Source organism: Aptenodytes patagonicus, chromosome 1, assembly GCF_965638725.1.
Source record: "Aptenodytes patagonicus chromosome 1, bAptPat1.pri.cur, whole genome shotgun sequence".
NCBI classification, from domain to species: domain Eukaryota; kingdom Metazoa; phylum Chordata; class Aves; order Sphenisciformes; family Spheniscidae; genus Aptenodytes; species Aptenodytes patagonicus.
The window spans coordinates 141,356,761-141,379,211 of NC_134949.1; the positions used below are offsets into that span (position 1 = coordinate 141,356,761).

The window sequence follows — 22,451 nt, forward strand, 5'->3', positions numbered from 1 at the left end:
GGTGCAACTTAGCCGACCTGAGAAACTATTCAAAGAGCAAACCAAAATGGAGGGCAGTTCTATACTCCATGCTTTCACTAACATTTATTTTGCCATTTTTGCTTTGTTTTGCTTCAAGCTTTTAATTAAGATTTCCTTGGCTTTGCTGACCCATTTCTATATCGTTAAAGGCAACAGAAAAGAGGCTGCCAGGATAGCAGAAGAGATCTATGGAATAGTCCCAGGTAAAGTAAAAATATGGACAGTCTAACATTCAAATGTATATTTGCTACATTTTTGTAACTCGAGCATTTAAATCATTGAGTTGCCATGAAATGAGGAATCTCGTGCTAAATGCACGGGTGAATGTTTTAACCTGAAGTGCCTTCCATTTCTGGGGTCTTTACAGTGTCAGTATGTGTTGGCATGATTTAGGTGTGCAAAATATGAGACTCCAACAATTACCCAGCTAGAATGAGGACAGCATTTGCTCAAGGCACTATGGTAAATAAAAAGATTGTTCTTGGAAGCAAGGCATTCTTTAGTGGGGGTTACAGATGGTTTTACTAAATATCTAGCTTTACTGCCAGAGAATATTTAGGGAAAAGTTTTAGCATGTTGATTTTCTGAAAGGAGATACTAGGAGGATATAACTAATGACTTTATGAATCCAAGCCAAGAGCCCCTGTTTTGTTAAATCAGATGATAAAAATGAATATAGCTAAAATTATTCTGAAATTATATACGGCATGGGAATATATTGTATTTAGTAGGCTATTTAGTAGGTCATTTATTTTCTTGGTTTTTTTCCAAGTGATTTTACTCCTTCACATCACTGCCGTAATAATGAGTAGACACGCGTTTGCATGCCCAGTAATTCCACTAATTAAAATGACACAGTATTTTAAATTTACTACTAATGAGGACATATTTTCCTACTTGAAGATTCTTATCAGTGTTGTCACATCACAGATTTTTATGTGACTCATTTGTTGGGCATTTTCTTCATGATGAATAGTGCCACCATGAACAGGCACATGAACGTGAGCAGAACATGGGTGGTGCGAGATGGTCACCCAAAGCAGAGATTAAGATCTGGCCAAGAGAAATACTGCAGCAAAGCATTTTTTACAAATCCTTTATATACAGGCATGTCTGGGTTATTAATTTATTTGTTATTCTCCAGAATATAATTCCAGTCATTTATTACTGTCATTTTTTTCCAAGTGCCTTCATGCACTTGTAGTCAGACACGTGGCTAACAGCAGTTTTTCCTTCATGCAGGTTCTTATCGAAGTGCCTTGAAGTTTAGCAGGCCATGACATATTTTTATCTGCAAGTTGCCATTTGCAAAAAGCCGTTAAAGATAATCTTACAAAACATAAGATCATGTGATGCTGTTGCTGGGGTACTATATTGGATTACAGGTGGAGCTTCACAGCCTTTTCTCTTTGCAGTGAAGTAGCGCAGCAGCAGGGCTGCTTAATTTATCTGTAGACATTTAAAAAGACCCAGTGTTTTCAGGCATGTCACTCACAACTGTGAAGGGAAGATGTGCCCCGTATGGGAACTATATTTGCCACACGTTTCAGGGAGGTAGGTTGCTGTGGCTAGCATGGAAGTATGCAGCAGCATGTGTTTTCAGAGGCATGTGTCTGCATACACATGCATTATAAATGCATGTGACGTGCGCTTGCACATGCCGTACTATATGCATAAAAGGTTAAATAAGGCACGGTAGCTCTGTTGTCTGAGTTACTTCTGAATCTTCCTGCTGTATAAGGGCCCTGGGTTTTGTCACTTGCAATGTCTTCTGACTTTCTGAACCGAGCTTGCCTACTCCAGTCACCAGCATGATGAGGGATGTGGGGTTTTTTGGATGTTTTCAGGAAAATGTTTCTCAGTCCCTACCTGGTTCCTGTTTCCATCATTTTGCCTGGTGCGTCCTTCTAGGTCCTTAGAAGCATGGTCATATATTGTGCCAGCTGGTCTTTCCATACCAGCTTCCTGCCTTAGGAGCCCAGGAACAGCTCCTTAAATAAATGGAAACGAAAGTAATAACTATAGTTAAAACCATAACCCCATGAGGTGAAGTGCATCCCGGTTCTCGGGTAACAAAAGGACACTCCCTTGGCCAAGGTTGAAACCTCTGCTGCGTCCTTGGTCTCAAGTCCCCAGGGATGTGTCTGTGCCTCTCATTGATTTCCTCCTGCCTCAGGTAATACCTGAAATGGAGATAAATCACCCTTTCCATTCTCTCTGGTGTGCGGCATAGCTGAAAAAATTAAACAGGACAAGGGTTTCAAATACAGTGCTCATGGGGCTGCTGTACAACAGAGCATGAATGCGAACACTGGTATTGCTTCTGTCCTGTGGCACTGTAAATGCAGCTGGCCTTTGGAGAAATACTTACTACACACTGTGTCGTGATATGGTTATAAATTTTAATGTAGGACAAGTAAATTTTCTCTCTACCTGAGTTGCAGGGATTTAACGTGGGCTGACTGACTATGCCTGTAGGTAGTAGCTAGGCTAAGGAATTTTTTTTCTTGGCACATGTATAGATTAAGATAAGAAAAAGGGCGAGCTAGCCTACATGAAGGAGTCTGAACAGTTCAACAACTCAAAATTATTAAGGAAGAAAAGTAAACCCTCAGGCAGAATTTATTTTTCCATGTCTTTTCTGAAATCTTCCAGTGAGGAGAAGGATGAAACCTGTTACCTGGTAGCCTGAGCTGGAGGATATTATTTATGAAGTTGTCAGTTCAGGAAATAAAACTGCCAGGGACATGCCAGAATCCATTTGACGGGCAAGTCAGCCCTGCGTCTCCCTGCTATGAGTCTCTTAATGAAGTGCAAGAGAAGCTGGAATAGGATTTGTGACAAAGGCTCCCTAAGAAAGACAGAGGCTGATATGGTTTTGAATAGGAGAACTGCGGGGCTCTGAAGTCCCTGAGTGAGCCCCAGTGGCACTAAACTTGTGGTCTTTGCTGAAGCATGTTTTTAGCTGTTTTTAAAAGTTCTGCCAAGAAGCTTTTGTTTAGGTCCCTTAGCGAGTGGCCAGCTTTCTCAGGAGTGCTGAGCCCTCAACTGCTCTGCTGAAAACAATTTATCAAACAGTTTCACCACTGACCCCACATTGATTTCAGCCCTGATCTGCATTTACACACAACTGTTTTTTTCCCTGTCCTCCCAGGATCTGCTTTTGCTGCTTACCTGAATTAACTTTTATGCATTTGCTGTTTCAGGCAGCTGGGCAGACCGATCCCCTCTTCATGACGCTGCCTTCCAAGGACGCCTCCTGTCTTTGAAAACCTTGATTGCACAGGTAAAAGCCCACAGGTAAAGAAAAGGTTGAGAAGCAGCGTAGTTTCTGTTGAATTGCATCTGTGAGTTGGTGAGCTGGTAATAGACTGCAGCAGGGCATAAGAAATACAGTTGTATAAATAATATATCTGCATGCACACCTTTGAGCATGTATTAGTTTGCTTAGGACGATGGGGACAAGCCCAGGACAAAGACTGTTACAGCGTGTAGCTTGCTGTATGATAAACAATGATCCTCGGGCTCTTTCTCAATGATAAACCATGCAAACTGGGCTTGAGAACAAGGACAATGTATATCTCTCAGCTATTTAAAAAAATGGGTAGAAAGCTGTAAAGTACATCTTGCTTTATAAAAGAGGAAGCATTGGTCTTCCTAAAGAGAGACCTGTCAGCCTGAAACCCTCTGCTCCAAATGAAACTAAGAGTTCAGGAAAAAGAAAGAGAGGAGGAAAGAATATACTGGAAAGGACAAGAAGCTGGATATGAAAGTGGGCAGCTGCAAAGGGACAGGTTGGGGTTCTTTGTGCTTTGCCAACCGTCCTCCTTACCACCTTTGCTTAAACTCAGTGCCCTCATCTGGCACGAATGAGCAACTGCCCCCTCCCCCCCCCCCCCCCCCCCCCCCGATCAAGACAACTGCAGGGAAATTAATTCCCTGAGTGTAAGCTTTGTGACTTGGCCATCAGACTTTTTATATTCAAAGTAAATAATTGTTACCAGTGAGGCCACAGCTTGAATGGACAACGTCCTCAAGGAGTGGAGCTGCCAGTGTGAAAGCCTCCTGTTGTGGTTTAACCAGGCAGGCAGCTGAACACCACACAGCCCTTCGCTCCTTCCCTCCCCCCCCCAGCCCCAGTGGGATGGGGGAGAGAATCAAGAAAAAAAAAAAAGTAAAATTGGTGGGTTGAGACAAAGACAGTTTAATAAGACAGAAAAGGAAGGGAAAATAATAATAACAATAATAATGATAAAAGAATACACAAAATAAGTGATGCACAATACAGTTGCTCACCACCCACCGACTGATGCCCAGCCAGTCCCCGAGAAGTAGTCACCACCCCCCACCAACTCCCCCCAGCTTATATACTGAGCATGACGTCACATGGTATGGAATATCCCTTGGGCCAGTTTGGGTCAGCTGCCCTGGCTGAGCCCCCTCCCAGCTTCTCGCTGGCAGGGCATGGGAAGCTGAAAAGTCCTTGACTAGTGTAAGCACTGCTCAGCAACAACTAAACCATCGGTGTGTTATCAACATTATTCTCATCCTAAATCCAAACCACAGCACTGTAACAGCTACTAGGAAGAAAATTAACTCTATCCCAGCCGAAACCAGGACACCTCCACTCCAGACATCTATCGAGGCATGGCTGCAGCTAAAGGAGGTTGCTGTTTACAGCCAGTATTCCCCCTCCCATTTCCTGATCCCTCTTTCCTTCACCTGCTGATATCAAATGATTTTTATGGAAAAGGAAGTGATGGAGGTTAGGAATAATAAGGAAGGGGGCTTATTCATTCAGGGCTTTGCTGGTTTTCTGACCCCTGCTATCTCCATTTATGCTGACCTCACACCATCTTGTTAGTGGGGCACCCGGTGTTGTGGTTATACACTAGATGCCCGTTATACACTGGTCATGGTTGTACACTGGTCGTGGTTATACACTGGAGAAGCACCTGGTGTTGTGGTTATACATCATTTAGTTCATCCACCCTTTCTCCTTCTCCTGAAGACATTTAATTTTGGCAGTGAAGGATGAGGGTCCTTGCTGATGAAAAGAGATCAAGGCAGCAATGTCTGTAGAGACTGAATTGGAGCTGATTCACCACGGCTTGATAAATGTAGGGACAAAGCTGTTCATGGAGCAGCATAATCATTGCTCATTGCTTCTAATATAGTTACACTACTAGCCTAAAATTAAATATGGAGCTGTGTCTTAGGGTATATGTGGGACACTCAGAAGTCTCTGCCGTAGGACCACAGCTTTCAAGAAAACCAGTGAGGCTTCTGCTCTCCAGGCAATGCCTGGACATAAGGGGATGATGGAACGCTGGTTTTAAAAGAGCTCAAGAACTCACCAATGCCTGTTCCAGCACCGAAAGAAGAGTTTGATTTTTCACATACATTGAAAACAAGGTTTAACATGAGCAATGTTTGGCAAACAGCTATAGTAAGATCTATAATTCATTCTCCATTTCATAATGGAAGGGATTGCTGTTTTGACCAAGACATCAGTACTTACTCTTTTGCTTGCAATGACTGAGTTTCATTTGTTAAATATATATATATATGGATAATGATTCAGAATAGGTCTCCTTATCAGGAGTCTCTAGAAGACATTCCTCTTGAAGGAATATGCTGATCATTAAGTATGAAACATCTATACAATTAGAAAATGGAATAATCTCAACATTTTTTCAAGGTTTTATCTATTCCCCTGGCACTGATGTATGGGAAATTTTTAGCGACAGTTTTTGCATTAATAATGCTTTCACGTGACTGAAAAATGATTGTTTTTCTATTATAGAATTTCTAGCTTAAAGTGATTGCAGTGGTTGCTTTTAATGCTCATTGCATCAGGACTGGTGACTTTTTACAGTGTTACATTGCTCACAGATACTTATTTCTGCCCATTGCATTTGCTACTGCGTACCAAAAAGTGCATTGCTGCCATCTTGTGAGCTGCCTAGTTTATAGCACACCAGGTAGAGACCAACTGTGTTACAAAATATAAGACATCAAGCGGACAATAGAGCTGCTTCCAGGCCTGTTCTCACACACGATTGTAAAATCTTAACTACCAGGAGATTTAGCTACATTCTGGAGAAAACACATATGACAATTGCTTTCTCCTTTGTGAACATGTCTGGTTTCTGTTTGTGCAGGAATAGATGTAAGAACTGCCATTTAGGGAAATATCTATGACAAGGCATTTGTAAATCACAGTTCGTTCTTCCAGTGTAAAACATTTCCTGGGTGGTCAAATAAGAGGAACTGATTCGTGGGTGGGATTTGTCTCATCTATCTTATGGTTTACCAGGTACTTACTACCTCTGAGTGAAACACACTGGGCACCCCACCCAGGCAGTGGAAGCATTTTTAGGACACAATTCATCCGACTTGTTGGAAACAGCTTGTTTAGCATGGGACGAATCACATCCTAGGGGAGCCTGTTTCTCCCTACTGACGGAGCCGAGGGCTCCAGCCGAGCTGCTGATACCTGTGCCAGAGGTGTCCCCGTTCAGGAAGGTGAATCCCACCAGCTGTAGCTCCTGGTGCTGGACTTAATAGGGAAGGTAATGCCACCCTTATAAGTTAAAGAAACACGATGACTTTCCTGTGATTGACCCTGCATTGTAAAAAGCTAGAAATAGAAGGCACAGCTTGTCCTTGCTTCCTCTTTAACCCCACCACTAGCTGCTGTCTTTGGGGACGAGCACCGAAGCCCTGAACAGCATTAATCCAACACATGCACCTTCCCCAGACACGCACCCAGTGACGTGGCTCTCCCCTGCCGCGGTCCGACCACCCTTTGCACCTGCACCGGCCCTGGGGAAGCCGTGTGGTTCGGGCAGGGCTTTCCCTTCATGCCTCCTGCCCTGCGTTGCAGGGTTTCAACGTGAACCTGGTGACGACGGACCGTGTGTCAGCTCTCCACGAGGCCTGCCTGGGCGGCCATGTCGCCTGCGCGAAGGTGCTGCTGGAGAACAGTGCTCGGGTGAGTCCCGGGGATGCCGGCGGGGACGTGGGTGCCTGGAGCGCGGGTGCTCCCTGCATCAGCGGGGATGTTGGACGGGCTGCCCGTGGGGCAGGGCCAGGCTGCGGATGGACAGGAGCATCCCGGGCAGAAACGGGGAGAAAGAAAACAGTGCTTTGTTTCCGTGGGTAATGGATTTGCCTTCCCCGGGTGGTTGCTTGGGTCACCCCGTTATTCTGTTCTGTTTTCCCTCTGTATGTGAAATATAGTCACGATTGATGGAAAAGGAATAAGAGATGCTAGGTGAAAATACCCTTGAAGAAAATGACTTATCCCTTTTTTCGCCCCATAACGATCACTGGGATTGGCTCTGGTTTTCTGTGGGATGGTTTGGGAGTCTCACGTAAGTAAAAATAGATGTGCTTAAAGCAATGAAACTTTTTATCTGCTAATAAAATAATATTTACCCCAGTTGGACCTAAGGTAGAATACATGTTAAAAATGGAGGTACAGGAATGGATGAAATATATAAAAATATATTTCATTCAGCTGGCTTTTCAAGTACAATTTATATGGCAAGAAACTGAGCAACACCGTAACAGGCAATCAAGCTATCCTTTGTAGAAGAAAATACATTTGTTAATGTCCTAAACTGTATGCCAAGTTTCAATCCCTTAGAAAGATGAAAGGAAAACCTCTTTCTGCTCAATTTTACTTGATTTTGGTATATTAATGAGATTGCCTTTTTATAGCTCAGAGAAATCGTCTCTCAACTACCTGTTGCTTTCCTAAGAAATCAGCCTGTTCCTGGTAAAATATAGCTCCGGTGTTTTTTGGTTTTTGCTTTTCCCCTGCACTCTGTTCATAAATAAAGTCAACAGGCTGTTGTCTAACTTCTGGGAGAAAATGTGCCATTCTGCTGCTCTCCTTTATTGCTGAGCTCTTCTTTATTTCCTTTTTTTACCAAACCATTTACTCCACAACAGCTGTCTTACCATTCTTTCCTCTTTTACGAGTTAAACCAATGCCCAGTAGAAAGGGAAAGCAAGGAAGTAATTTTTATTTTTCACTTATCTCCTTGCTTACCCTTGGTTATCATCTTGCTGAATTGCTGGCCCTATTGTGAAATGATGCTGATAGACCCCCAGTGCCTCCAGCATCTCCAGCCACATCTGCCCGATGAGACTGGAGGGAGGCAGGGGGCAGTGATGGGCTGCAGGGCTGCAGCATATAATCTGCCTGAAATACAGATACCCCCGAAGCATATCTATTTCTTTCCTTTTGCTGTTTTAGAAGCTCTGCAGGATGAGGGATAGTTTAGCTCAGCAATTAGCAGGAGGGGAGGAAGATCAAGGAAGAGGCTGGGATCTGTAGTGACAATGCTGTTGAAACAGAGTCTTAGTTGGAGCCTTGCGATTTCAGGAAGAACAAGCTGCATTTTGGGCTCCAAAATCTGAGCAGACAGATGTCCCCCATGCTGTGGTACCTGGTATCTCCCCATACCATGCTGGCTCGCCCACCTCCTGGCCCTGTCATGATTATTTTCCAGCCAGGTCTGTTCCCCCCACTGGTTTTCCATGAAGGTGAGCAAGCAGAGGAGGCACCAAGGAGCAGGGGCTGCCTCCTCCAGTGTACCTGCCTAATCTGCAAGTGCAGCTTCACGTGGGGGAGCATGGCCTCGCACTGGCTGCTGCATGGTTGGAGCCTGCTGAAGACGGCAAGGACCAAAACACTGGAAATGGCAAGGACTGGCTTGTAATTGTGGGAAAAGCACCGTGTGGAAAAAGGAGTTAACTCATACAGCATCGTAAACAAGTCAGTAGTTCAAATGAACGAGGACAAATGTTATCTAGGAAGGTATCAGCTGCAGATGGTCTGCTGCTGAATTACCCAGAATAAACCAATAGGTTCTTAAACATTACTGTCTTTCTCTGCTTTAAAGGCAAAATATCTTGCTAGTTAAATTGTGTGAGCTAATGTATTTCTACCCTGGTGCTCCAACCCCTTTGCAATGCAGGTCCTATGCTTGCACTGATAGCAAAGTCCTCCAACTTCCCCAGTGGCCCAGGACTTCTCCAGCCCTTCCTCTCCCGTCTCTTTCCTCTTCTCCCTGATTTGGAAATGGCACAAATTGCCACGTGCTTGCATAATCCATTGCCCTTCTCCAGTGTGCCACAGAATTAAAGACATGCAGATTTGCTGCATAATTTGCCTCTGAGGGCTTGCTATGTAGTTAAACATAGCAGCTACAGTACTGTGCACAACATAGGCTGGGGACTGTGCTGTGCCGGTGGAGAATGACAGATGGTGGTTCTTGCCAGGTCTTTACATCGGAGGTGGAGGAAGGAAATTCTCTCTTACACACACACACACACACACACACACACACACACACATATGCATATGAACACAAACTCTTTCAAGCTCCTTTTCTGTTCGGCATTAAGACTATGTTTCCATGAAAATTTCTTTTGCTGGAAACGTGTTTTCAGGTGAAAGCATTAAACATGAAGTAAATGTTTTCATTTAAAAAGCAAAGCCATTTTTATCTGAGCGTATTCTGGCTTTGGGTTGGTGCAAACTAGATGATCATGAAGATACTCGAGTTCTCCACACACTAAAAAATTAAAATCTGCATTTCCTGAGCCACTCTAGGAGGAGCATTCATAGCAGGCAGTGTCACTGCCTTATGGCACTAGCTATCCATGAAAGAGGGCAGACCTCAAAGGAGAATGTAACATATGTTCTGCCACAACATATAACTCTGAAAGTTGTTAACAAAATAAATTCTGAAATTAAACAAGACAAGCATCTTTTTCTGGTGCATTTTTGGTGTGCGCATGATGCACACTGCAAGGGCGTTCCTCTTAAATCGGATTATCCTGAGTGTGTTTTGCTGTTCCAGGTCAATGCAGTCACCATCGATGGGATCACTCCTCTGTTTAACGCCTGCTGCAGTGGCAGTGTGGCCTGTGTCAACATGCTGCTCGAATTTGGAGCCAAGCCGCAGCTCAGGAACCACCTTGCATCGCCCATTCACGAAGCAGTCAAGAGAGGTAACGTTCAGGCTGTGAGTGAAGCTAATAATAACGAAGTGAGGAATACATCTTTTATTGATGTTAAAATATTTTTCCAAAGAAAAACTTGTCCGTGCTGGTACGGATAAATAGGCTTGGCTTATTCCCAGCTCTTGTGCCTCGTTGGTTGTATCTGTGTGTGTTCTGCTCTACAGCACTTCATTGACGGCTCTTCCTCTCTCCACAGGGCACAGGGAGTGCATGGAGATCCTTCTGGCCCATCAGGTTGACATTGACCAAGAAGACCTGCAGCACGGGACCCCGCTCTATGTGGCTTGCATGTACCAGAGGACAGACTGCGTCAAGAAGCTTTTGGAGCTAGGTACACCTGGAAAAGGGGCCAGGGAAGAGCTGTGGTGGTGTGAGCCAGCGCTGCTGGTCTCTCCGGGCTGCCTCTCCACTGCAAACATCATGGGTTATTTCCACAAGAGGTGTTTGGGCAGCCCGAGTCTGTGAGACTCGTTTGAAGCTATTAAAAATTTCACCTGCATTCATGAAGAATTTATTATTTCCTCAGTAAAAAAAGCCCTAATTACAGACACCTCCCTGAGACTGTCTGAATGCGAAAATAAAATACTTTTAGTTTTCTAGAATGATAACAGGAAGCACAGACAATGCTGACTAATATTAGTGACCAAAATCAACTCTTGATTATGATAAACTGCCATGCTAAGCATTAACTTCACCTGCTTCTCAGTGGATGATGAAGACAGCAGTAAAGCTGCTTGAAAGAATAATCACTGCAGGTCCAGGCACAGCCTATGAGCTAGCATAAATTTTTGCTGTCGGTGTACATTAGCTGACTTACAGCTGCTCGAAGTGTGGCCCTGCTGTGCCTGGAGAGCCCAGAGCAAGCATTTCGCATGCTGTGCTCCCGGAGTTATTACACTGAGATACCTAGAGGGTCTTTTTTCCCCCAGTAATTAAATTAACATAAACTATGTTAGATTTTATGTTATTAACAAATTTACAGACCATATGGTAGGCTTTGAACATCTATTGGGTTGAAGGTCAAACTGCTTGGTTCTGTCCATCACAGACAGGATTTGGTAGCTCAGAGGGCATTTATACAGCAGGCATTTGACCTGCTGAGTTTTGCACTGCTGCTGTTGAGAGGAATGAGGGAGGCCTCTGTGCCATCTATCCCCTTCATTTATTGAGGCTACTGGTGGAAACCAGCCTGTGTGATGCGAGTTTGGACAGTTCCGGCTGCCTCCTGGATCTAACCGTGCACTCCTGTTCACTCAAGGAGCCAATGTTAACATGGGGAAGCGATTAGACACCCCCCTCCACGCGGCAGCAAGGAAATCCAGTGTGGAGGTAGTCGTCTTGCTGACAGACTATGGTGCTAACCCGAGATGCAGAAATGCTGAACTCAAATGTGCCCTGGATCTTGCCGTACCCAACAGCAGAGTGGAGCAGGTGCTGCTGCTTCGGGAAGGTAATGGTTTCCTTTCTTCTTCTCTTTTTTTCAAGTAGAACAGTATTTATTTCCTTTACCTAAGTACATTTTCTTAACTGCTTTTATAAGTAATGCTCTATATAAATTCTCTTAGCTTCTCTACTGATATCAAGCCTGCAGCACATGACACAGAAGTAAGCGATCTCTATTTTGTTGCTAGATCTGCCACCAAGTGTCAGGGTTTTAGTGGGTAAATCGGTCAGTTGTTCTGTACTTTCTTTTCCTGTCTACTGAAGGAAAATTATACTTATTTACCTATCGGGACTCTAAGGATTAAAAACCGCCATGAAAGTTTATTCATTGATAATATTTTAGTACTACCATCTTGTGTTCAACTTCTCACCGTGGCTCAATGTCCTGCTTCCTGCAGAAAAAGCGGCATGAGTGTGTGTGCCCTTGGTCACCAGGAGCAAGCAGAGCTATTTGCCAGGTGGCTATTCAGCTTCACGGCACACAGCTCTTCCATGTGGTTCATGGGGCTGCAAACCCAGCACAAACCAGCAGTGCCCTTTGCAGCTTACTGTCAGCCTTCCTGCAATATTTCTGATTATCTTTACAGTCTACTGGAAGAAACTTCTGAGCAGAAATTAATCTAGATCCTCTTGTGCCATTTTCACCTCCACCACATGCAGCCAAAACTTGATGCATCCAATAGCAATATCCCTGGGATATGGACATGCTGAATTAAGTCCCCGCACTGTGTTTCCCAGCTCACTGGCACCCTGTTAGTCGGTCTATGCCCCCCAGGGCTTTGCCAGCAGGGAGGGTGAATGGTGCTCCCCAGGTGGGCAGCCTGCCGCCTTCCTGGGCACACCTCGCTCCCCACCAAGGAGCAAAGCACGATGTGCACAGAGAGCCTGCTTCCAGCTGCAAAATAGCTCTTGGATGGTAAATTAATATTGTCAATGGTGCACATAAGCTTTGTGCCAGCCCTCCGCACACAGGTGGGTTTTATAGAGGAAATGAAACATTGGTTTAATATCCTTCTGTCCTACTCCCTTTCTCCATGGCTTTTCATGAAGAGCTTTAATTTGTCATGTCTAAAACCTTCTGGGAGGACTTTTGCTTGAATGCTTCTCACCTCTTGTGACTTCTGTCCCCGCCTCTGAGATGTTCAGGACTTGGCGATGGCAGGCTGCGTGAGCAAAGGCAGTGCTTCCACATGTCCTGCTCCAGTTGCCCTGTGTGATTGAGAGTTTGTGTAGATAAAGAAATGTTCCGATATAAATAATTTTCTCTTCTTGAACCTTCTTTTGAGTTCCACTTTCAGCTTGTCACCCTCTCCTCCCTTACAGTCAGAGGCACTACACGGCACTTCAGCTCCTGCTGGCTCTTCATTTTTCAGAAATGAAGTTTCCTCAGTTTCCTCACCTATCCCTTCAGTCCCGCTTTCAGATACTTTGAGGTAGCTGACATCTGCAGCTGCCCTTTCCCCCTACTTCTGTGTTTTCTCAGGCCCTTCTGTTTGAAATAAGCACCCCAGGGACTTCTCTTGAAAAGTTTTCTTTCTATCCCCTGACTTTTCTGCCATGGTTACTTAGATGGCTCCCTTTAATTGCTTCTCTTCCTAGCTATTAAGTGGTGTGAAATATAAAATGTTTCTGTTTTCCTAAATGCTTTGGGAGATGGTAGCTTCTTTCTTTACTTCCAGTGACAGTAGTGCAAGTGCTCTTTTCTATATATCCTATATTTTTCTGTTAATTTCTTCTCAGAGGGGGCACTATCAGCCTGTTTAGGCTCCTAAATTTTCCTGTAGTAAAAGCACAGATTATGAAGCTTGCCTGGAAGATATAAGGACAGGCTTTTAAACACACAACTCTACCCATTGCTTGCCAAACACTGCTGTGATCGCTACTGTTTGGCCAGAAACCGGAGGGGTAGGGCTGATCCAGGGCTCGAAAACAGCACCTCTGAGCAGGTGCAAAGGTTCAACCTGGGGCAGCTCCAGCAAGAGGAAAGCGAAGGGGAGGCAGGGACATGTTCGCTGGCAAGTTGCTTGCATGTGCAAATGCATGAGATTGCAGAAGCAACAGAGCCTCATTTCCAGTGGGTTTGTGCCTGGTGTGCCCCTCACATGACCCGCGGGGGGATGGCCTGGGGGCACCTGCCTCGTCACCCTGCAGGGAAGCCACCGGGACAGCACCGCTCTGTGCAGTGCTGTGCAAACCACTGCCCAAGCCGGCCTCCCCGTCGTCCCAGTGAGTCCTCCAACAGCTTTCCTACCAGTTGACTCTCCGATGTTTTACAAGAGTTTATCACATGTGTCAACCTTTCCTTCACGGCAAGGGAAGGGCAAAAAGGCCTCTCATCTTTTTATTCTTTTTTTTTTTCTTTTATATATATATTTTTTTTATTTTATATTTTTATTTTTATTTTTTTACCCTGGGTGCCTTTTTGCACAAAATTTTTGGGGACTTTCTATCTTCGAGACGTTTTCCTTTCAGTCAGACTTAATTAAAATTGGATGACACATTAAGAAATTATTTTGGGGAGCGCTGATAAACTGACTGACATACGTAAATATTCAGAGACAGTGTGGTCATGTAAAAAGGCTAAGTTGCAGTTGCTACTTGTGCAGGTACCTGCTGAGATACCAGTGGTTGGAAGAAGCATGTTCTGTATATATGAACAACTAACTGTATTTGCCATATCCACCCTGTTATGGCTGGTCTATACTGAGCACCTCTGCAGCTCCCCGTAATCCCTCTTTATCCTCACAACACTGCTGGGAGTTGGGTTATTTTCTGAGCAAGGGCCATGCCTCCTGGTGCTCTCTCTCCAGTGCAGACACCTTTATGGCATTTTAAGTATTTGCTCAAGAAAAGATGCAGACAAGCCTAGCCGTGCATGAAGAAAAAGGTTTTCAGTGCTCATAGTTTTCAAATTGCTGAGACAGTTTTGACAACATAAGTTAAATATGAACAATAATGTATTTAGCTCTCCCTGACTTTGGCAAGTCATTGTGTAGTGCTTGATCTGATTTTCAGATCTTGCTGGTGTTTGTTGCTTTCTGACTTATACTGGTGGTGGGGTTGGGGGTCCTTGTTCTTGCCTTTGTTTTTTTACAGGTCCTGCCAGCCTAGCCCAGCTGTGCCGGTTGTGTATCAGAAAGCATCTGGGTCGGTCGTGCCTATATACAGTCCACAAGCTGCACCTGCCTGAGCCACTTGAGAACTTTCTCCTTTATCGGTAATTCTGTGACTATCTTTAAAGAAAGAGGAACAAATGGTTGTTTACTCCGAAATTATTATATTGAAGAAAAAAATCAAAGACATCATTTACTGTCTTCGGTAGATACCAAACATTAGCTGCTATGTGACAGTGCAAATTGAAAACACCTTTTCACAGACAGTGAATGATATTATGGATACAGTTCCCTCACAGTTTATTGCCACATCCACTTAGGCCAGGCTGAGAAGTTGTAATACATGAACAGCTCACTTGACGTGTTTGTAGATGCACATGCACACATCCACCCACTCACAGACACACACAGAGGTTTCCCCTGCATTTAGTGTTATATTTATTCCTGTAGTATCTGTGCAGCTTCTTCCTCTTGTCTATCCAATCTCACTGTCAAAATCAAGGTAGTGGCTCTTATTCTTCTACTAGTGTGAGAATCAAAGCCTTCAGTGCCCAACGTCAGCCGTGTATAATATATTGCACATCTTTTGTCAGCTTTGACTTTGCATCCTGCCACCTCTTTCCCGTGGTCTAGTGGAGCCGTAGTAACTCCCAGCAGGCTCTGGCTGACCAGCCACTGTACATCTCCTCACCCTGAGCCCAGCTGCCCCCAACACTAACACATCTTGTCCTCTGAGGTACAAATGGTTTTATCAAAGCAGATGCAGGGGTTTGGAGTAAGCCCACAAAAATGTCTGAAATTCTTAAAGAAACCTTCATCTCTTCTAGAAGAAGCGCTAAGCTATATCACCTGAGATCTGGCTGTGTTCATTACATGAACTGTTTTTCTTAGCTGAATTCCAGGACAGAACTGCAAATGTTTTCATAGGCACAGTAGGTCAGCATTCAATGTCTGTCCTTTGCAAGGTTTAAAGATAACCAAAGGAATGAGTTGTTTCTCTTCTTTTGGGCTTTGCATGCTTTGACGTTTCTCAAGGTAAGTCCTTTGGCTGTAGAGCAAGAGAGAAGCAGGGCCCCTAAGGATGGTTGTGCATCACTTAAATATTCTCCTTGATGGATATTGCTCGCCAGGAGGAGAAGTTTGCAGGCTTGTCTTCTCCCTCATCCCCTACTCTAGAGGCTTTCATCACCTTCCTGTGAGAACGGATTTTGAGTGTTATGACTGTGCACATTGTGGTATTAGTTTAAATATCATTAGGGTTAGTAGCTTGGACACAGCAAAGCTAAAAATGTGCACCTCTTTGAGTTGAGAAATGTGGGATCCAGCAACTGGTGCAACACCTGCGTGGCTCCGTAAAGGTTTGTTTATTTTTCCCATGGAGGTTGTTCTGATGGGAGAAACGTTTCTTCAGACCCGAGTTTTGGTAAACTTCTGCCATGAGACAGACAATGGTGTTTCACTAGTTGTAGCAAAATGGGAAATAGAGGTAAAAGGAGAGTCTGTCTCCACTTAGTTCAACTTCACTGGTTCGTGAGGCCGAAGACACATTTTCAGGCTGTGAGACGTAGTGGTTTTATTCTGAACTATGCATGCTGGTACCAATTTTCACTGCCCATACATCTTAAATCAGGGGGAACTGGTCTGCTGGAGGCTTCCAGGAGCCTTGAGCTCCTCCTGTACCTGCCCCAGCAGCAGCAGCCTCTCTGGTTCGATGTTAATCCCTTAACCACCATGAGAGTTTCCCTCTCTGAGACATAGGTCTAATGTTTCCCATATTTTCTTACGATTAATTCAGCACAAGTAAGATAAATTGTGCTCCCAGTAGTTCACAAGACTGGACCTGCAATGTTACAGTCAAAAATGAATGTGGTTTTCAGTCTGTGTTTGCACATATTGAATGCTATCTGATGGCAAGAACTATTGCCCATAAAGTTGTCAGTGACATGAATGACCTTGTACAGTACAGAATATCATGAATCTCAGAGACTTGAACTCTAAATTCTCAAGAGCCTCTGAAAATCAAATACTATCAAGAAAGAAATGTCTATATTAATCTGATGTCAGCAGATCTCTCTCGGTCTTATCCTTACTGCCAGCTCACTTGCTCCGTTTGTAAGGTGGCAGTCAGAATACCATCCGCTATCTAAATGGAGAGGCAGAGCCTCAGTTGTGTGGGTTGTCAGACTTGCATTGCAATTAGGAACTATGGCAATTTATGGGATCTATTTCAGAATGTGTAATACTGAATTGATTTCCTACTGCGATCATCAGTGAAAGCAATAATTCACTTGCATAGGATTTTAAATTGAAAAAATGTATCTTCATTAAGGAAATGCATAGTATATTCAGCCTCTCAGAAAGGTTTATGTTAAGATGCAGCAGAAGCTGCCCTATATTTATTGCTGATATTAGCTTCCCATCAAAAAATCACCTCACCTTTGCTTCCTCCTGGAGATATCAGTCTTCCTGAAATTCTGTATATCAGAGGGTCTGGAGGGAACAGAGCCTTAATAAATCAGAAGAGCAGCTCAGAAGTCCTGACGTTAAGAAATTTCATTAGAAACTTTACCTAGACTTTCTTGCTCTTATCTCAAAAGATTAAGTTACCCATTTAATTTTCATTGACTGTGCTTTGTGTTGTAACAATGCACGGAAATATTGCTGAGGAAATAGCTGGAGGAGGTATTTAATATTTTTTTGCAAATACGCTGTCTCATGTGAGGATAGGGAAGGACTGGGACAATTTGCTAGGAGGCTACTGAATCTTGTTGGTGATTTTTCAGAATGAGTTTGAAAAACATCTATCAGATGTGGATACAGCAGCTTTTCCCCAGGCGGGAGAATGGCTAACTCACAAGGTCTCTTTCCTTCAAAATAGGTGGCATCTTCTCTGTCATTCTATGATCATTGACAGAAACCGGTTATTTGGGTAAAATATAGTTTTCCTGGGAAGACAGACATTTTTCAGTGCTGCAGTGTCCATTGCTATACCACATCTGCATGACTTTACCTCCAACAACTGCCAGTACTATCTGCTTCAGTGAAAAGTGCTGCATATCTCAACAGGAATAATTACACAATATCCTGGCTATTGGAAAAGTTCTTCTGAACCACAAACACTTACTGATTCTGAGTACAGACACTGACTTGCAGTGTAAAGTACGAGCTTGGGCTGTGGATGCTCACTAGCCATAAAGTCCTTGGTCCTGGGTATATTTTGCAGGAGTGGCTTAAATGGGTTACTGATGTACAGTATAAAACCAAAAGACTTCCTTTTATCGTTCTCAATCTGTTGGGCCACTTTTCAGTTTTCTTATCTATCTATTATGAGAGATCCAGTGTGGATTCAGAAATGCCAGTGATGAGGACCTCACAGATGTCAGCCTAATCAGATGTTGACTTCAAGCCATCATTAATTACTCAGTATATCTCTATCATTGCTCATGATCCAAAGCAAAACAAAATTAAATGGGCTTTGTATCAGCCCTGTCTTTATCTTTATTCTAAAATAAGCAGTCTTCATATCTACGTTATTTCTACCAGTAGATGCATTCCCATGTCTCAAAACATCTTTGCAATCCTTCTCCCCCCCCCCCCCCCCCCGCACTGTATCTTTTCTCACATCAATAAGCTCCTGTTCATAGGCATGTCTCTTCTGATCATCTTTCTCCTGGATTCACATATTTCTCCTTTGTCACTAAGAAGACAGTTTTTAGTTTCCTCCTTGAGGAGTCTAACTCTTCAACAGCAGGAATTTTAGCCAAGGTCAACCTGTCTCCTTGTTGTCTGTGTTATTTCTCTTGCTCACCAGGATGCTGTGTTGGGGTCCCCCCGCCAAACCTGCACATCTCAGCCCTCCCTAGGCTTGGGGGAGGGCACTGGTGTTCAGAGAGCTCTCACCCCCGTGGCATGTGTCCTGCTCACAGGCCCCTCAGCTGGCTCATCCTTGTGGGAGCAGGGCTGCACTGGCCACCATGCTCATGCAGAGCTGGAGCAAGTCATTTGGCTGTGCCGGGTGCTGTCTGGGCTAACTCCAGGCACAGCACCGCTACTTGCTGGCTATCTGGCTGCACATAGCCGGTTTTCTCTGTGCCTGATCACAGCAGGAGACATGCTGCTGTTGTTCACAGTTTGCACTAATTTGTAAAGACTGTTGTGGCAATGCTCTTCTTGCTCTGCCCTTGTTGCTATCTCAGCACCCTGGCCCAAAACCTGGCTCCACAGGTTTCCTTGTAGCTTGAGAGCACTTTTTCCCAGAGTCTCATCTGCAAGAAGTCTGGCTAATGGGCCACCTCCTCAGGGACATACAACGGTGAAAATAAATAGACCAACACATTTTGAAAGGGTTTAATGAACAATGTTCCTCACAGTTGGTAGGAAAAGAAAAGTTACATTCTAATTTGGCCCCTAAAAGATCCCCATTTTGGTCTCCTGACCAACCTGTTGGGTTCAAGTTGACCTCTGTTGCCTGCAGTGCAACTCTGCTATTGGCATTTAACAACCCTCCATCCTCTCTAGGACTCAGCTTTTCATAGCAGATGTGCCAGTCCCTGATTTTCCGTCTGTCCGGCTGAATCTCCCATTCAGAGTGAAATTAAAAAGGGGGGAAAATGCTAAGCTGCTGAAACTTCTGGTCATACTGTAGGAGCTGATATTCCCCACATCTGCCTTGAGGTGCCGACATCCCACCTTCCTAGGCAGACACAGGCTCAGAGGGAGGCTGTCCGTCCATCCATCCACCTGTGTGCTCCCTCTTCTTGTGACCGGACATGCCCGTGCCACTTTGGACAGCGGGACCAGGGGCTCATCTCCTCCCAACCCTGTCTTCCCCCAGGGAACTCGAGCCTGGTCAACATCCACCTCATGGCATTTAGACTTCTTCTCACCACCCGTGCTAGAAATCAGTGTTGTGCTGCCCCTGTGCAAACCCTTGCAAAGGGGGTCATCGTCCCCTCCATCCCACTCTCTGTCCTCCACTTGCTGTCTGCTCTGCAGGGCAGGAGGCGCAGCGGCTGCCCAACACTTTTCTGTCCCAAACCTGACCTCTGTCTCCTGCAGCGCAACTCTGCTATTGGCATTTAACAACCCTCCAGTCCTTATTGGATTGAAAATACTAGTGGTGTGTCCCAGCTAGGGCAAGTCTGATACTAATGAAAATGAAGCACCTTCACTGACTCTTAGCTGAAAAATCTGGCTGACCTATATGCGGGGCTGACAGTTCATGATGCCTTTGTACATTTTTTTTTCAGAAATTAACTTTTTTCGCATGACAATTGCTCCTCACTGTGATTTTTTTTAATGTTCCACAAGAGATGTCTAATATGTTAATGTCAAAATCAGATTATTACACATAGATCTTCTGTCTAATTTGATTTCTATTTCCTAAAAATTCCTTTGTCCTTAAATTCTATGCCATTTGTAGAAACTCATGATGGATATTGCAAGCGAACGAAAAACTACATTGGGTTTGGAATTGAAAAATCTTCAGTAAAAGGTACCAGGAGTTGTGGAAGAAAGCACAATTTGCATATTCAGTTGAGAATAACATCTGGAAGGGGAGAGAGAGATGAATCATCAGAGCATGCCGTTCCAGCATTTTATTTAACAAGTCAGCCAAAGCAGCGCATTAGTCAGCAAACCGTTTCAACTAATATATAAACTTACTGGCAATGGATAAAGTTTCACATGCGTGAAAGATTTTGAACTTATATTTCAGTGAATTACACTTATATATCTAGAACTTTCATTCACAGCAATCAGAAAAAAACTATCATAAATGCCAAAACCCAGCACATAGTCAAGATAGCAATTTCTGTCATTATGCACCTAGTCTGTGTTGTTACCTTCTACAAGTTTGGGTTACCAGAATCACAAACGCTAACTTGGCTCACTTTCATTCAGGCGCAAAACTGAGGTCTGAGAAATACAATTATGTTCCAGCTATGTGAAAAAATAAAGTGATTTTGGTATTTATGGTAACAAGGTATTTAATGCTTTTATTTATCTACAAGATGTACCAAAATCTGTGGTGACTAGGAACAGGGAAAAAAATGAGACTCCCAAACTAGTCTTTGTGGGGAAGGAAAGGTTTGGGTTTAAACCCATGTTTTTTTGAAACAACCTAATGGAATAATATACAGGGCTTTCTAGTTTCGTCCTTTCCCCCAGCTGTAGAGATTCAGTGGAAAAGATCTGAAGACAGTGAGAGAAGAAATATCTTGCCTTTTAATAGCTTTTCAGGCCTGGAGGCTGCAGCTGTTTCATCTGATCTCCTCTGTAACGCAAGCCACAGGACCTGACCCAGTAATGCACTAACCAGGGCCGTGCTTTGGGCTACAGCGTGTTTTACAAAACGTGGAGGTCGAGCAGGCTCCCCTGCGCAGGCGACCCCCCCCGGGAGCCGCTCTGCCGCTGTTAGTGCCCCAGGCCCGGGGAGGTGGTGGGATGGAGGGTTGTCTTCTCCTTTGCATACACCTGTTCTTGCCCAGAGCCAGGAGCTGCCGCCGCTGCTGCCGCCAGCGAGACGGTGTGCTGTGCTGGAGGGTGGTGCCTGGCCAAAGCCTGCTGAGCTAGTGCCTGCGATTCTGGTAACCCAAACTTGTAGAAAATAAGATGAAAAATGAGGTCAGTAATGACAAAAATCACTATATTGACTATGTGCTGGGTTTTCTGGTGTTTGGTAGGTGAATTTTGCAGCATCATGCCATGTTTTTAGCTGTACGTTACCAAGGACTTGCTAGCAATATGTTTTTGTGGTGGATGGTTCATTTTCTGCCAGGTCTACTTGCTGGCTATAAATGTTAACATGCTGTAACAGTGTAGAAATTAAACAGGATGGGAAGGGAGGGAGATTTAGAGATTTCCAGAGAAAACTTGTTCTAACATTTATTTTCTGTTCTATGAGTGTTTGTGAGTAAAATGTGCTTTTTTCTCTTAGGAAGAGAAGAATTAAAGACTCCATAGGTCTTATGACTTACTCATTGTATTATGCCCATGTCGTGCTCCACCAACGTCACAAACATTAATCCCAACTTCTTTTTTTTCTGGGGTGGTGAGGAACAAGCATTATGCTTTGTATTTGGAGAAGGGAGATGTATGAACTTACTGAATCCTGAAGAAAGTTAGTTTAGAGCGAGGATGTTAAAAATCTTTATTCCCTGCACTTTTCTCACACTACGTGCTGACTAAATACCTATTTTACTCTCGTCACAATGAACAAATGGTTATAGGTAGTGACAATGGCCCTGTGTTTTTTTGAAGGCTGGTGTAGCAATCCCCAAGAGGGTGATAGGGTTTATTAACAGTGGAAACAAAGCATATCTTTTCACATTTTATGCATTAACAAAAAAAATTATACCAACTAGTTATGGCAACTGGGAGAGAAGTATTAAATGAAGAATATTAATAGTAGCGTAACACTGGCTGAGGACAGGGAAGGGGATGGGGCACGGAACACGCAGTGACTAAAAAGTTCAGCAATTTACTGCATTTTCAAATATTAAATCAGGGTATAGCTATCCCCAGATATGTTTCAAAGAATATGTCCATTTTACAGATGAACCTTCGTGAATTGCTAACTGCTTAAAGATCATCCTCAAACTCCGTGTAAACTGAGCCACTACTGTTCCCTTTTCATGCTGTCTCCATCACAGCGTAAGCTGAAATATTTTTAGGGACACTGGCCCAGAGGCACATCCTTTGCTTATTATTTGTATCTCATTATCCTACAGAGAGCTGCTTGCTTTTAGCAGTTTCAGAAGGTGAGTTTCTGCTGCCTGTAGCCTGAGATGTGTATAAAGATACTTTGGCTTTGTCCCAGGAGCTTTGTGC

At 44.0% G+C, this 22,451-nt stretch overlaps 1 protein-coding gene across 4 annotated transcripts; it reads left to right on the forward strand.

Moving 5' to 3' along the window:
* ASB11 (ankyrin repeat and SOCS box containing 11) lies at positions 1 to 21,590 on the forward strand. 4 transcript variants are annotated; one of them, XR_012996908.1, is made up of 9 exons: positions 26 to 224; positions 3,228 to 3,307; positions 6,911 to 7,018; positions 9,903 to 10,053; positions 10,262 to 10,396; positions 11,324 to 11,515; positions 14,605 to 14,725; positions 20,044 to 20,115; positions 21,559 to 21,590. XR_012996908.1 is itself a non-coding variant. In XM_076357190.1 (8 exons), exons 1-8 carry the CDS (start codon positions 1,506 to 1,508, stop codon positions 20,051 to 20,053), a joined length of 867 nt encoding a protein of 288 aa, XP_076213305.1. In that variant the 5' UTR covers positions 1,425 to 1,505; the 3' UTR covers positions 20,054 to 21,590. The 4 variants fall into 4 exon arrangements, 3 of the variants coding, with proteins under 3 accessions (XP_076213290.1, XP_076213305.1, XP_076213315.1); XM_076357190.1 differs by lacking the exon at positions 26 to 224 and adding an exon at positions 1,425 to 1,575 and having other exon boundaries at positions 20,044 to 21,590; XM_076357175.1 differs by lacking the exons at positions 20,044 to 20,115; positions 21,559 to 21,590 and having other exon boundaries at positions 1 to 224; positions 14,605 to 18,217.
* Positions 21,591 to 22,451: the final 861 nt, after the last annotated feature.

Coding starts and splice junctions, on each gene's coding strand:
- ASB11 (XM_076357175.1), top strand. CDS start 47: ATGGAGGGCAGTTCTATACTCCATGCTTTCACTAACATTTATTTTGCC. Junction 7,019..9,902: donor TGCTGGAGAACAGTGCTCGG/GTGAGTCCCGGG, acceptor TTGCTGTTCCAG/GTCAATGCAGTCACCATCGA. Junction 10,397..11,323: donor CAAGAAGCTTTTGGAGCTAG/GTACACCTGGAA, acceptor TGTTCACTCAAG/GAGCCAATGTTAACATGGGG.